The sequence below is a fragment of the Catharus ustulatus genome, chromosome 4 (genome assembly GCF_009819885.2).
Source record: "Catharus ustulatus isolate bCatUst1 chromosome 4, bCatUst1.pri.v2, whole genome shotgun sequence".
Taxonomy (NCBI): domain Eukaryota; kingdom Metazoa; phylum Chordata; class Aves; order Passeriformes; family Turdidae; genus Catharus; species Catharus ustulatus.
Genome location: NC_046224.1, coordinates 58,818,010 through 58,833,465, shown reverse-complemented (window position 1 = coordinate 58,833,465; position 15,456 = coordinate 58,818,010). Strand labels below are relative to the sequence as shown.

At 38.7% G+C, this 15,456-nt stretch overlaps 1 protein-coding gene across 5 annotated transcripts in view; it reads left to right on the top strand.

Annotated features, from left to right (window-relative positions):
- Positions 1–15,456, top strand: part of LOC116995671 (diacylglycerol kinase iota) — a 117,849-nt gene that overhangs the window by 45,081 nt on the left and 57,312 nt on the right. For 3 of the 5 annotated variants that reach the window (XM_033058552.1, XM_033058551.1, XM_033058550.1), the window contains 2 exons: positions 1,634–1,696; positions 8,333–8,433. In XM_033058552.1, the coding sequence (XP_032914443.1) occupies positions 1,634–1,696; positions 8,333–8,433 (164 nt within the window). The remainder of the gene's footprint in view (positions 1–1,633; positions 1,697–8,332; positions 8,434–15,456) is intronic. The other 2 variants (XM_033058553.1, XM_042779216.1) reach the window with 1 other exon arrangement.

Here is a 15,456-nt window from a genome sequence, read left to right as displayed (position 1 = left end):
CAGGAACTGTAGCCTTAGCTTCACATATCAGAAACTGTGTGTGTATATATTTACATCTATTTCTATATATATCTCTGTATGTACTTCTCTCTGAGGTGTTGAAAAGGAAGGAGAGAGGACTTGAATCTTCTAATACGATAAAAAGTAAATGACTTGTTAAAGGTTAAAATCTACAAAGCATATTAGTATTGTAAGAAGTTCATTCAATATGATGCTGATTGGTAGTATTGCAGAAGTGAAGAAATTTGTAATTAAATATGTTCATCTATTTTTCTTAACTTGATCTCTAGGATATAACTCCTTGTTCTGTTGGAATCTCCCAGAGAATCTTCTATTGGACTGAACATGATAGATTAAGGGTTTTTTAATGACTATCATTTGAATGTTAGTTGTGTGAGATAAATCAGTGGGTCTGAAGCTGTCCTTAATTACTAGACAGCCCTTCTTGAGCTCCTTGCCAAGAAACAATTAGAAAATTATCTTGGTCACAGAAATGCAGAGTTGTTATTATTGTCAGCTTTGATATTATTGCCACATAAGAAGTGGGAGTGAGTAGACAAAGACTTAATTTGAAGAAGTTTTACAGTTTCTGTATTTTTTTGTCCTGATCCTCTTTTTTCTGTGAGTGTTTTTTTTTTCCTCGAAACACTTGTTGGCAAAGTTCCCATTCCTGTTCTCTACTGATGACGGTAGCATGTGAAAGAGACAACACATAACTCGGTTTTCTGTAACCAAACCAAGAATGTGGTTGTTGTGAGCTATACCAAAAATTGTGGGGAATAAGAAGAGGAACTGTGGTTCAGCTTTTCCAGGAATAATTTTCTGATTGGAAACTCCTGTACAGTATATTCCCCAGTAAGTTTCAGTAAATGAACACTTTCTGAATTGCAAAATATATTTTACTCTCACTGACTTTTAATTTTGGTTGAAGAAGAGCATCCTGCATAATGGAAGAGAAAGAGGAGGGAAGAGCTTTTAGATAAAACATATACAATGCATTCAAGATAAAGAAAGGGACCATTTGAATATAAACACTAAAGGTGAATTAATATTGGGGGTCACGACATATAAAATTCAAGTTTCCCGAAGGTATGAAAAAGAAGAATGAAAAGAGCAATTTGTCATTGTGGATACACAATCTCTAGTAAGAGGCTGATTTTTTTCTTAAACAGTAACTAGAGATGGTCAACCCTTGGAGATAATCCCATCCGTCTAGATCTCAGCTTTGTTGTTCATTTGTGTTTCTGGAGCTGCTTCCAAAGTCTGTTGCTTTGAAATTTTTTAGTGCTTGTGGAAGAAATTCTGTGGCCCCTTGTCTTCCTTGTATACTTGTGTGCCAAGCTTGTCACTGGTCCTCACTTGTGTCTTTGGAAAGCTCCTGTGTGCCACATAGCAGTGATTTTCTCCATTTGCATGTCTTCAGTTGCTCTTGGCTTCCTCGTGGGGACTCAGAGATCTGCATGTCACTTCATTCAACTTTTATGTCACACATTCCTTTTGTTTCTGTTTAAATGTTGTGTGTCTTTTTCTTTCTTCTCTTCCACTCCTCTCTTTTTCTCTCTCACCTTTTTTCCTTGCCTGTCCTCACTGTGTGCCGTTTTCTCCTGGCCACTCATTTCCTTCTGCCTTGTAGTATCCATAAAGTGCAGTCTGCTGACCTGAGGAGAGTCTCGGCTCCCCCTGATTCCTTCACTGTGTGAGTATCTGGCTTTTTTCTATTCTAGAAGTTCCACAGCCTTTCGTTATTATCCTGTGTCATTCAGCCGAGAGATGGGGCAGTAAAATCCAGTAGCAAATGGGATCAAATGACAGCATGACTGATGGGCACAGGATCTTGCCATGAAGGCCACAGTTCCACAGTAGCCCAATAAGGTGAGCAGGACATGTCTGGTGATGGTGACCAGGTCCAGCCAGGACCAGCTCCCCAGACATCCATAGCAGCAGGCACATCTAAAGTTTGATGCCAGGCACCATTCCTGGAAAGAACTGTCATGAGATCTTTTCAATTAAACACAGGAGGTTTCCTCTGAACCTGAGGAAAAAATGCTTTTTACCATAAGGTTGACAGAGCACTGGCACAGATTTCTGAGAGAGGTTGTGGAATCTTCATCTTTAGTCATAATCAAAATCATGGTTCTGGACAGCCTGCTCTCGGTGGTCCTGCTTGAGCAGGGATTGATGACCTCCAGAGGAATCTTCCGGCTTCAGTCATTCTGCGATTCTGTGAAATTTCAGAAAGCTGCAAGTACATTGTTATTTTGCAAACAAGGAAAGATTCCCAGTTTGGTGTGCCTTTTCTGTGGGTCTGGTTTAGTGTGTTCCAATGAGAAGTATAAAGTAATTAAATGAACTTGTCTCAACAATTCACCATCTAAATCAGCCTCTAGAAAAAAGTTGAGGTAAGCCTTATTTCTTCCACAGAACACCGAGCTGTGTGTCTAGGAGAATGAGTTCTATTTCCAAGCTCAGGGATATCCCTTGGAAAATGACCTCCAAGTTTTGATGCGGTCCGTTCTAATGACCCATTTGATACCAGTTATCAGAATAAAGCAGGGAGAGAAAAACTTGCAAGCCCCAATTTGAAAGTCAAAGATGTTTGTTTCTTAAAATCTGTAAAAATAGATTAAACATGCTGCTGCGCTGGGGCTGCCAATTAACGTGTCTGGCAAATTAAAATAAGAACCCATGTAGTAACAGGGAAATTTTATTTGGATTATGTTGACTTTGAGATTCAAATGTTTCTTTGGGTTTTTTTGTTGAATAACATAGAAGCAGACTGAGTTCCAGGACAGATCCTACTGAGACCTGGTGATGGATATAACCTGTCTAAGATAAATGTCAGGATTTCTGCAGCATGAGATGCATGGGAATTTGGGGTAGCTAATTATTAGGCTCATGTCGTGCTTTTTTTTCAGAGATAGTAGAACTGTGATCCTTTGAATAGAAGTAGAATTGTGATCCTTTGCAAATGCTTATACAAGGTGTGTAAGTAAATACAAGCACTGAATTTTTGAGGAACTTTCAAAAGGAAGGTAAAGACTTGCATTTTCCTGCGGGATGTTCAAAGATGAGAAGATGCACACGTGAGAGTACATTTGTCTTGTGTGGTTGATACAAAGGAATGCTGAAAAAATTAGCATTGAAAAATAAAATACTTACTTGCATAGCTCCTACAGTTCTTCTCCAAATGGAATAAATGCTTTGGGTAGGCTGTGATTATTTTTTTCAATTACAAAATCTGCATAAATGAAAATACAAATATCACTGTATTGGTAAATACTCCTCCTTTATGGAGTTTATGTGGTAATGATTGCAGCAGAGTATGTGTATAAAACCTGTGTGAATAACAAAAGGGTAATACAAAATAATGTTTTTGCTTTTAGAGGTCCAAATTCCAAACAGAATCAACTTTCTCAGGCTGAATATGGTTACTGTTTATAAGAGGAGAGTCTAATAAAGAATAGTAGGAGGCAAGGTGTAAGGGAGAAAGTGGTAGAAAGTGAACTATTCTTCAAATGCAGAGCTAAGGATGCAAATGCTCATAGATACCATCTCCCTTTTTTCTGAAGAATGATTTATAGGGAATTGAGTCTCATTGTTTCTTCATCAGTTTTCCCTTTGTAACATGTGAGTTTCTGAATGTGAAGCTGTCCCACGTTCTCTGGCAGCCCAGAAAGCCAACCATATCCTGGACTGCATCTGAAGCAGCGTGGCCAGCAGGGCAGGGGAGGTGATTCTGCCCCTCTATTGCTCTTGTGAGACCTGACCTGCAGTGCTGCCTTCAACTTCAGGGTCCCCATCATGGGAGGGATGTTGACCTGTTGGAGTGAGTACAGAGGAGGGCCCCCAAGGCGATTAGAAGGACTGGACACCTCTCCTATGTGGAAAGGCTGAAAGAATTGGGATTGTTCGACCTGGATAAGAGAAGGCTTTGGTGTAAGCCAATTGTGAACTTCCAGTGCCTGAAGGGAGCCTACAAGAAATATGGAGAGGGACCACTTACAAGAGCATGTAATGACAAGTGGAATCATTTCAACCTGAAAGAGAGTAGGTTTGGATTAGATATTAGGAAGCAATTTTTTACGGTGAGGCCCTGGCACAGGTTGCCCAGAGAGGCTCCATCCCTGGAAGTGCTCAAGGCCAGGTTGCAACCTGGCTTTGAACAACCTGGTCTTGTGAAAGGTGTCCCTGCCCATGGCAGGGCAGTTGGAACTAAGTGATCTTTAAGGTCCCTTCCAATCTAAAAATTTCTTTAATTCTATTTAGAGGGATTATTACCTATGGAGAACCCCTTATGCTTGGAAAGGTAAAGTGTGGGAGAACCACAGTCAGCATGCAGGAGAAGAAAAGCAAGTATCAGGATTCTACTGGGAATGTCAGTATGTGTCTGTACTTTGTGTCTGTGTGGGTCTAGCCTCTACAAACCAAAGTGTGTTTGATTAAGCAATTGTGAGACAAGAAAGTGCCAAAGAATTTGCTACAGTGGGTTGACCTGGCTTATCTGGGATAGCACTGCTGTTCTGGTTTTGGCTGTGACATGGCTAATTTTCTCCCTAGTAGCTGTACAGAACTGTTTTTTGGATTTATGGCAAGAATAATGTTTTGGCTGTTGCTAAGTAGTGTTTATCTCAAGTAGAGGACTTCTCAGTGTCTCACACTCTGCTCTGAGGAGCTGCACTCAGTGCTGGGAGGGAATGAGGCCAGGTAAGCTGACACAAACTGGCCAAAAGTATATTTCACACCAGAGATCATGCCAGTATGCAAACTGCTGGAGTTACCTGGGATGGGTCTGCCTGCTGTTTGGGGATCTGCTGCATGGGGAGCGACTGTATCATACATTGCTTTTTTCTCTTGTGTTTGTAACTCTCTCTACTCCCCACTTATCATTACAATTGTTATTACTACCATATTTATTGTTATTATACTATTTTGTTCTATCATTGAATTCTTATCCTGTCTATGAAGTTTATATTTTCTTTCCAATGCTTCTCCTAACCAAGGGGACTGTCCTTTGGCCCAGAATTCTATAACATGGCTGCTCATATAGCTCAGATTCCCAAAGGAAATAAAAATAATGTGTTAGAGCTTATAATTTCAAGGGTGTGATTTTTTTTTTTTAGGTAAAGAACTTAGGAAGAGCTTTACCTTAAAATAGTAGTGAGCTTTTCTGAAGCACTGAAATTCATCCATAGAAGAAACTGAATGAGTCTGCTCTGTTGTGGCAGTTCTTATGTTTCAAGTAGATAGATGCTGTCAGAAACTTATTTTTAATGTATCATTTCCAAGCTCTGTCAATGTGATCTTGAAAGTAAGGTGAATTCATTTTTCTTTTGGTTACAGCTTTCCTCTTTCCAATTGCTCTAAACACTGGAACACTTAATTAATTTTTCATGTTTATTTCTTTTCTAGGAGACAGGTAATTCATTAATCATTCATTGTCATTGCAAACATCCCCCAAAAGACTGATTTTTTTTTAAATTCAAGTACTTGTTGCGTGGGGGAAAGTAGGTTTCTTTTTCAGTTTACTCTGTGTAGGATGGTGTAGGCTGTATTCCTGAAGATCTATCAGAAATTTGTCACTGTATTCTGTAGACTTGTTGGACTGTTTATTCTTATTATTCCTTTCTCTGTGGAGACGTGAAGCATAAGAAATGGTTCAGTGGATTCATAAATAATTGATAAAGCGATTAGAGAACTTATAATTCACATGTCTGGCTTCCTGTCACTTGTTGCTGGATAATTAACAGGGGTGAGAGGAAGAAGTCATGACTTCATCAAAAGCCAAGTGCTTTCTAAGTGAAAGATCTTGGAGAAAATTCATATTTAGGTTTGCTCAAATGAAATCATTATAAATAATAAACATGAACAAATAGAATATTTTAGTTGGCCTCAATCTTTATTTGCATTCTCATGAGGCAAATGGCATTTAGGATTTAAATCTGTGGATTGATGTGTTTGTGGAATGAGTTCTTAATTACATTCTTTAGGAGGTAATGGACTTCATTCATCTGTACTTTCAAATACTTTTTTGTAACACCATTTAAAAAAAAATTTGGTAGGAGGTAAGTAATTTAAGTATTTTGTGTTGAATTTAAGTGCAGCAATCTCCCCAAATTTATTTAGAAATTGCTGCTTTATGTGGAAAGCTTCTCTTCCTCTCCTTGTGGTTGAGCAAGTTTTTTCACACGGTATTCAGAGAGATCTATTTCTGTTAATACTGTACTACTGTTTGTGTTCAGTGACATTCATCACCCCATTATTTGCTTTTACATGGACACGCTTCTTTAATCTTTCTGGTTTCTGCATACACTGAGTATGTCTGAACAAAGACAAATTGATCTATTTCTGTAATAATATGGATTATGATGTAATGTCTATGAAGACTGCAGCAGTGTTGATAGTGGAAGTATTTTGCTCAGCTACATTAAATAGGGTTCTGTGAATGAATGAGTTAATTATTTTTCCTGATGAGGACAATATACCCTGGTGTCAACTGCTAGTTGGATAGCACAAGAAATGAATATTCATATAGTGAGTTTTAGAATCTCTTGTTGCTCCTGCAGAAGCAAAGGCAGAGATATACAATGTGCCTATATATAAAAAAATATACTTTTTACAAAAGCATGGGAAATGTCCTCTTAAGCATTTTCCAATTAAAAGAGAATTTTGGAGAGTGTGTGTGCAGTTCCTGGAAGAAAATATATATTCTAGATTTGCTCTTCATTTTAGCTATTTTTCTTCCTCCAGCCCCAAACAAAGAAAAAGATCTTGTTCACTTCTTTTTAGGTGAAAGGACTAATTTGACTCAGAAGGAGATACTGCACATGCAATAGGTTGCCATTGGCTTCAAGCTAAGAAATAACATTTGTTTTTCTTCCTAACATGGCATTAGGTAGTGAGCATATCTACAGAAGTCAATGTTGTCTTTCTCTTCCCTTGGTGTCCAAACACCATCCTGTTCTCACAGGTTGGTTGGAAGGGAGGCAATTAGCCAAGGTTTGGCAGATGTTGGAGTGAGGTTATCCTGTTTCCCTGTCTTTCCTCTCCTGCTTTCATGAGATATCCAGATTATTCACTGTGATAATGAGTTTGAAATGAGACCCACTGTGATAGGACATAAGTCTACTGCTGATTAATTGATGACATTAGTGAATAAAATTCACATTTGATGCGGTGTTTAGAAATGACGTAGCACAGGTAAAATTTGTGAGATGTGCCTTGTCCTTCACTAGCAGTACAAATGCTGTAAGTCAAATAGTTAAAAACTGAGACAATGAAAGAAGCAAACACACATATTCATGATAGTAGACAGCATTTTGACTTTCAAAAGGCAGTGTGTATTAGTCAATATTACTGTAGGCAGAGTCCTGTTATAAGCAAGATTAAAACAGAAAACATAGATGGTCTTTTGGTAAAAGCACAGAATAAGTAATCTACTTTTAACTGACCTGGGGCTGAGTTCCTATGGGGCAGATGTTTTATATGTATGTTATAATGCATGAATTGTCTATCTTTCTCAAAAAGTGGAAGATGCAAGTGTCGCTAAATTGATCTGCATAGCATCCAGCTAAACTTTAAAAAAAATAATAGGTTACATTAAGGTAGAAACTAGTGTGAAAATGAAAGCTTTTCTGGACAAATTTCTATCAATAAATGAACACATAAATTTCTAGATATTGACCTATTGAGTCTTTCAAAATTATCAGTAGCTGAGGTATCTAAATCAGACTGAAATCTGTAAAAGTGAGGTTGCCATACTGCTACTTGCTTTTAAAAGTGCTTCTGGGTTCTGAGTATTAGACTCAACAACTTTAGAAATCCAGTTCTTAGCCACATTATTTTTGACTGTTTCTCAGACCTGAGATGCTGGATCAGGATCCTTCAATAATGTGGTGTGGATGCTCTCATGGGCAGAGGTTGTTCTGAGATACTTCCCAAGAAGCATCTTTCCATGTCTTGAAATTCAGGTTGGCAGATCAATCTACTGGTTGTGGCCGGGCTCTAAGAATACACAAAGTTGAACTGGAGGAGGGTGGGGTAGGTACATAGGGGCATAAGAACTCAGAAAAAAACCTTTACAGTTTCAGGTTACACAAATAGCAAAGGGGATTCTTGATCTTGCTTATTATTTAAGGTATAATGCTGTAGATGCTGTTGTGCAGTAGAAAGTCATAATTTTAAATGCAGGAATTGGCCTGTGGGGACTTGGCCCACTTTTGAAGAGGCTTGTTCATTTTCTTACTTCAGAGAAGATTGAAATCCCTTCATATCCTGTTTTCCTTTGCTCTTCCAGGGAACATATTTTCTAAGAAACTCTCTCTTTTTCTTGCAGTCCTCATTCCATCCCAGATCGCCTGCGGATCAGAGTGAACAGGATTAATTTACAAGAATACGAGGGGCTACATTATGACAAGGAAAAACTCCGGGAAGCTTGTAAGTTGGAAGAAACCAAATTGTAGCTGCTCTTGGTAGAATATTCTGTATAAATTTTGCATTGACCAAAACAACCCCCACCCCAAAAATGACGACAAACCTTCAAAGAGTCAATCATACATTTTTGGATGAGTAATGTAGAGAGTAAGCTCGTCTCTATGTGCATATGTACGAATGTGTTCCCTCTCTATAAACAACCTCTATAAAGATCATGTAAAGAGATTCCACCTGCTTTCTTATTTAACTATGTTTCTGCCCTCTGATTATATTTGCTGTAAAATAAGTGTTTTTCACACAGGGTATTTTTTTATTCATGTTGATTCTGCTGGGTTTCTAGTATATGAAACTGTACCAGATTTTATGATTAGCATCACATTTCAAACTGAATGGGACACCATGATATCTCTGATATTGAGAATGTGCACTGACCCGGAAAATGGTTCTTGCACAGGTACATTTTTCTTGGGGAACAAATCTGGGTTCCCCAGACCCTTATTTTTCACCAACCTTCAGTTTTCCACTTCAGAGAATAATTGCTGTTTTGTTTCCTCATGTAGTGGCTTAATTACCATGTTTAGGGGTAAGTCAAAAGCAGACAGTGGTTGCTTTGGCAACCTTAATGATGACAATCTGAACCTAAAAATGGAATTCCTTTCCATGGTGACACAGTCATTAATCAATGAGGGGCAGGGCTGCTCATGATAACAATTTAATAGTCTTGTTATGCATCTGGCTCATTATTCATATTAAATTACAAGCATGTCTGTTTGTTGTGCAACAGATCTTCAGTTCTCTTTGCAATACCGAGTGCTCTGGTAGTTACAGGATGGCAATCATTTTAATTGGTTTGCTTATCTTATTGTTGGAAGATAGTTAAATTGTTTCCATTTCACTCTTCTAGTCCTACCCCTCCTCAATCTACCAGCTCTCCTTACAAGAAAATAATTGAAATTTTAATATAGGTCTTGCCAGCCTTAACTGAAGATAAGGATTTTGGTCATATTTAAAGCAATCAAAACCTTCAATGGACTGAGAAGAATTTTAACAGGATCAGGATTATTCCTCACTGGAGGAGAACTTGCTTTGAGTTTAAATTCAGAGTTTGACATTGAGTAGATTTCAGGCCACATTGAACACACAACTCCTCAACACTGTCAGAAACAACCTGGTTCATTTGAAGATTTCCCATCTGAGGAGAACTATCCTCATCCATCCTTACTATGGATGTAAACTTTGTGTCTGTATTTAGCCTGTGTTTTGTCTTTAGGAGCCATTGCATGTTCTGACAAAATATACAACTTCTTACACCATTGTCACTGCAGGTCAATTGTGTATTTATGTTATTTGTTGTCTGCCAAAATTCATAATGATGACATCATAAGAAAATGCCAGGAACTGATCTGACATCTCAGTTTTAGGTTTCATATGGATTTGATCACTTACTAGGAGTGTGCTTAGTTATCATTCAAAAACCAGGTGTTTGTTCATCAACAGTTAAAATTATTGCTTTTGGATGTTGGTGGGTCATTTGTAATAAAACCCTCTTGTCTCTTTGAAGTTAATGCATGTCCGCTTTGATAGCATAACATAGTTGCACTGGAATATTCTCCCCAGATATTTTTTTATCAAGTTGTTTTTCCGACCAGTCCTCTTTTAACTGTCCCAGTAATGCTTGTGCATTGCTGTTAGTACTTTAAGAATAAGAGAAAGCAGATATCCCCATTATCCTAAAAGAAACCAGAAAAGATGCTTCACCTTAGTTTTTCCAGCAGGAATGTCCTGTGAGAGGGCATGGAACCTGCACTGCACACTCGTGGTCATAAGCCTACTTCTCTGTTATATAACGTTAAATGCCTCTTTTACTGGGGAGTTTTTACTGAAGAGGTTCTGGTTTCCTTCAGCAGACTGTAGCTCTTGTGTGTGTGCATGTCTCACTAGATGCTTGCAGGAAACCAAGTCTTTGTACTAGTTTGCAGAATACCTACAATTGAATCCAGAATGCTACACTTACTATATATTCTCCATCCGCAAGGATTAAAAACACTTTTACCTGCCTAAATAATTTGAGAACAAAGCAGAATCTCACAACTAGCTGAACAGGAAAAGGAAGCCAGTTAATAAGGAGTTTTTCCTGAAGGAAAAATAGCAAAGAACCTATTACGGTTTTTGGTTGTTACATGTCCTCATAATACCGTTTTAAAAACTCTGACCTCAATGTAATAATCTGGATAATTTTAACTCACAGTAAATACATTAATCCCCCTTGTTTGCTTGAAATACTGATTTGAATCTATCAACTATTTCACCTAAGACTGCACTTCTTTAATTACAGGGGCTCATGATACAAACAGTTCCATGAAGATTAATCTTCACTCTGCTGGAGGTAGACACCTCATTTTGAAAACCTCCAGAACAATTAAAGGATGTAATTTTGTCCTCTGAAGGGCATGACTGTCCTTAGCTCATTCTCCTTCTGTTGTTTTCTACTTTTCTTGTCAATGCAACTGGCATTTAACCAAGATGCTGTTTCTGAATTGTCCCTTTCCTCCCTCCCCTTGCTCCTTCTTTTCTCCTGTCAGGATCTCAGTACTATTGTGAGGGAGATGATTAATGATGGTGCAGAGGATGCGTATTGATCCTTCAGTGAGGAGGGATGAATGCTTCCGTGCAACATTTTAAGAAAGGGATATATGTTGGCATTTTAGTTGTGTTATAATGTTCTTTCTGAAAATGTAGCTGTCTTTTCTAACACCTCCTGATTCATGTCCCAAGCATTTTTCACCTTAGTCACAAGCTTCACCATCTCTGGCCAATATGAGAGTTGTACATTACAATGATTATCTTAAGAAATGAGCTGGACTGATGTTTCTAGAGGGACAGAATTTAATTCTGCCTCTCTTGCCTTATCTTGTGTGCACTCTTTCTGGCTTCCTGTTATAGCAGAAATGTGTGATCCAATGCAGCACTGTGGGTGAACAACTTAATTATTTTTAAGACAGCAAAATCTTTCTGTGTGACACCCTATTTTCTCTTTTCCAATATAATTAAGAATTTTCTGGCAGTGGAGGCATATGCAGAAACTAATTACGTTAAAAAAAAGAAAAGCAACAGACAAACCAAACATAAGGCAGTTAGTGACCTAGTGATACTCAGTGCTTCTTAGTTCTTCCTAGCAACACTATTTCAGATTTGCACCATAAAAAAAATGTCTCACCATAAGCAGTAACTGAACAGTTGTGGGATTTTTTTTAATAGGGTATATCAGTTCCTACTGCCCTTAACTTGTTGTGTGTGCCCTAGCCATGGAGAATAATCTTAGCTTCCTCAGTACCATTAAGATTAAGGAGGAAACCAATTGCAGTGATGATGGTATCAGAAATAACTCTCAGCCCTGTATCAGCTCTGGGTTTCCCACACTTTCTTTTACATAGAGGCAGCTGCTGCTTATGTCCTCTAGAATAACATTGCACATTAGACTCCAAAGAAATTTTGAGATAAAATTTAGTTCCATGTGTATAACAATTGGGCTGTCTGTAACCTAACAATCCTTTTTTGCGCAGCCTCCTTGCTCCGTGTGTGTTCATGACCCATGTTGGGATTTTAACCTCTCATTCTTGTCTCTTTGATTATCGGTAACTAAATGTCTGTTATGTGTGTGCCTCCAGTATCTGTGGGTTACCTGAGGGTTTTGGGGTCATCTTAGGAGTTCTTATCAGATATATGGGAGTACACAGAGTGACTAGCTTGTGAGTCATTGTGATGAGTGCATGTGATAAAACACCCCGTGGCTATCCCTGCTCCCTATGGAGTCTGCAGAGCAAGCCTGAGGTGCTATCATGTAGAGCACGATAAGATATATAGAGGCTCTTCCCAGGGTTTTCCTCAGTTTATTTCTTCATGGCTTCCAAAGGTCTGAGGTCTTTTCTAAGGTCAGGAAAGGGGAGGGGAATCTTGACTTCTTGCCAATCCCATTGCAGTGGGTCAATCCATAGGTTTTACAGGGGTTACAGGGATATACCATTCTTAAAGTATCTGGGTACAGGGTTACAACATACATATACAGTGATACTGTAGCTTGCTCATACCAGAAATGTACTTGGAAGCCTTGATCTATCAAAAGCATTCTGACTCTTTAAAACTTAGGGATAGCACAGGTGAAGCTAATTTGGAGACTAGTTCATGTGATTTTGAACAACTAGCTAAGGAAGAAGGGCTCAACACTTAGGACTTGGTATTTATATCCTGATTATGTAATATACAAGTCTTCAGGGGGCAGAAGAACTTCCTAATGAGCTATGAAGGAAATGTGCTTATATTGGCAAGCAGCTTTGAGCTGGATGGATTTAGACGAGGCAGACTGCGTAGCTATCAACTTTCTCTTTCATCCCGAAAAGGATGCATCAATGGGTGTTTATTTGTCAGGAGCTGTGCTCTTTGAGCACATGGTGGAAGCTCCATAAGAGACATTACCTTCACTCTGCTTAGAAGTCAGTACCTGGCTCTAACAACTTTGTTTTGTCAGTATGTATTGTGTGCATGTTAGCTAATTTAGGCATTTCTTCATCACAGTGATTTCATAAGACCTGAAACTGAGAGGGGTTGGAAAGATTGCTTAAAGCCTCCTAGCAAAGCGAAAGCCAGAGGATTGGGAGTCAGTAATGAGTTAAATACTGGAAATCGTTATTGCCTGAGTTTGGGGGAAGGAGTAAACCCAAACCATTGAAATTTTATATCATGGAGTTATAGAATCATAGAATAATTTGAGCAGGAAGGCATCTTTAAAAATAATCCAAAAAAACCCATTGTTATGGGCAGGGACTAGAGCAGGCTGCTCAAAGTCCTTGACCTTGAATTCTCCCAGGGATGGGATATCAAACACTTCTGTGGGCAACCCATTCCAGTGTCTTGCCACTCTTGTTGTAGAGAATTTCTTCCTAATATCTAATCTAAATCTACCTTGTCCTGACACCTCATAGGGCATATTCAGTGCAGTCCTCTGCCTTTTGAGCTAGTGGGAAATTGTCATATGTTAAGTTTGTTATCTTCTTTGCACTGGATGAGATGGGCAGTATTTCAAATAGGTACAAGTTTATATTTGCCTTAGAGAAGTGGGGAGAAACAAGTTCCTTTTCAAACTTTCCAGGAAATCACATTGTAGTTTTTTTTCTCATGCAGGCCTTTCTGTGAGGTTCTTCTGTCCGTATTCTACTTGTGTGTTTCCTTAGTTCTTTTCTGATTTGATTTCTTCTCACTTTTTCAGTCCTGGTTGTTCCCTTTGGATAGCTCATCCTACACACATCCTTCCTGCCTGTCTTAGTCTGTCTCTGCAGACCTCACAGCTCAGGTTCCTGTTCTTTTTCTTTACCCTAAATACTTACTTGTTGTTTATCCAGATCTCTGCTGTCAGCTCTTAGTCCCAATATCCATTCCCATCCAGTTTCAATTCCCAGCTCTTCAAATTATTTTCTATAATCTGTTCTTTTTTGTGTGGTGTTTGGCACAGGTTCTCTCTTCCTTTGACTTGGGCAGCTTTCTCCCCTTTGGCAGGGTGTTGGAGAAATCACCAAGAGACTGGAGGGGATGACTGGCTTTTCAAACATGGTCTGGTTTAATCTGATAACCTCTACTGTGTTTTATCTCCTTATACGTGGGGATTTTGAAAGTGGGCTAAAAAACTAGTAATCAGTGAACCTAGGGAGAATTGAGTTTTCTCAGTGTAATAAGCAGAAGGGATCTGAAGAGACACGTGGCTTAGATTTGTGTGATAAGGAAGTCCTTTTGTACAAACTCACTTTTATTAAAGCCATAGTGGTGAAAGCCAAACCTCTTAAGATAAATGTCTGAATATTTTATAATTCTCCACCATGAATTTACTTCATCCTTCATATTCTTAATATCTGTGGAAGCCCCTCAGGAAAATTGCATTCTTATGTCATATTCAGTAGTGAGGATACTTTATTTGTTGCATTAAACATTTACAGTTCAATGTCTAATCTCCCCAGTCTCCTGAAGTATGTCAAAATTAGAATGAGATTTCTTGGCTTTCAGATCTACTGTAATTTTCTGTCTCAAGGCTGTTTTGTTTGGGATTTAAGTGGGTTAATCATGGTATTAAGATCACAAATTGAATCCTTTGATAACAATAAACAGGGAAGTTAATTGGATTTTATAATATGTGTAAGTATATTTGGGCTTCCTTCATTTGGGTCCTCAATACTATTAAAGAATTCATTAGCTCTAGGTATTCAGCATGATGGGCACTTAATAGGTGGAAGATTTGTTTGTTGTTTATGAATTCCATAGCTAATTTCATGAGGATGTAGGAAATCACTCCTAATCTTGCAGTTCATTAGAACACCATGCTGCCCATACTGCTGCATCTACCCAACCCTCCTCCTGCTGATCCTTAGTTTTGGTTAGTGTTGCTAGGAGCAAAAACCTTTCTGCAGTACTCGTTCAGATTATGAAGCATTTCCTGGGGTTCTTGCACAGCTGCCTGGACAAAATCCTTTTTCATCATTCAGCACAAAGGAACTAGGAGATGGAAGCAAGTGACCAGAAGAACAGATGCCTCAGGAGAAAAATATCTGGCACTTGAGTGCTGTGGCTTGGCTCATGATATGAGACTATCCCTTATTTTTGGCATATTCACGTGTGTGGATTTATCCATATATTCACAGGAGTGGACAGTGTGTGGGGAAAATAGTTTTGTAGTGCCTGTGCTCTTAATGTGTTTGCACTCCCACGGCTCTCCTGGTATATCCAGTAATCCCTGTGCCCCACAGCACAGTTCTGTACTCTCCACGTCTTCATCCACACAGCAAATGCAGAGGCTCCTTTAGTCCTGGATGAAAGTGCCCACAATGCATGCTGACTTGGCCTTTAATTGATCATTTTGCCTCTGTTGTGTGGTATTGCACTATTTGTAGAATGAGCAGCAACCCCAGAGTTTCTATCCCATTATCAATCTAAGCATTTGCTTTTGTTTTAGAATAGCAACTATCGTGAAGCACTTTGCAAGTC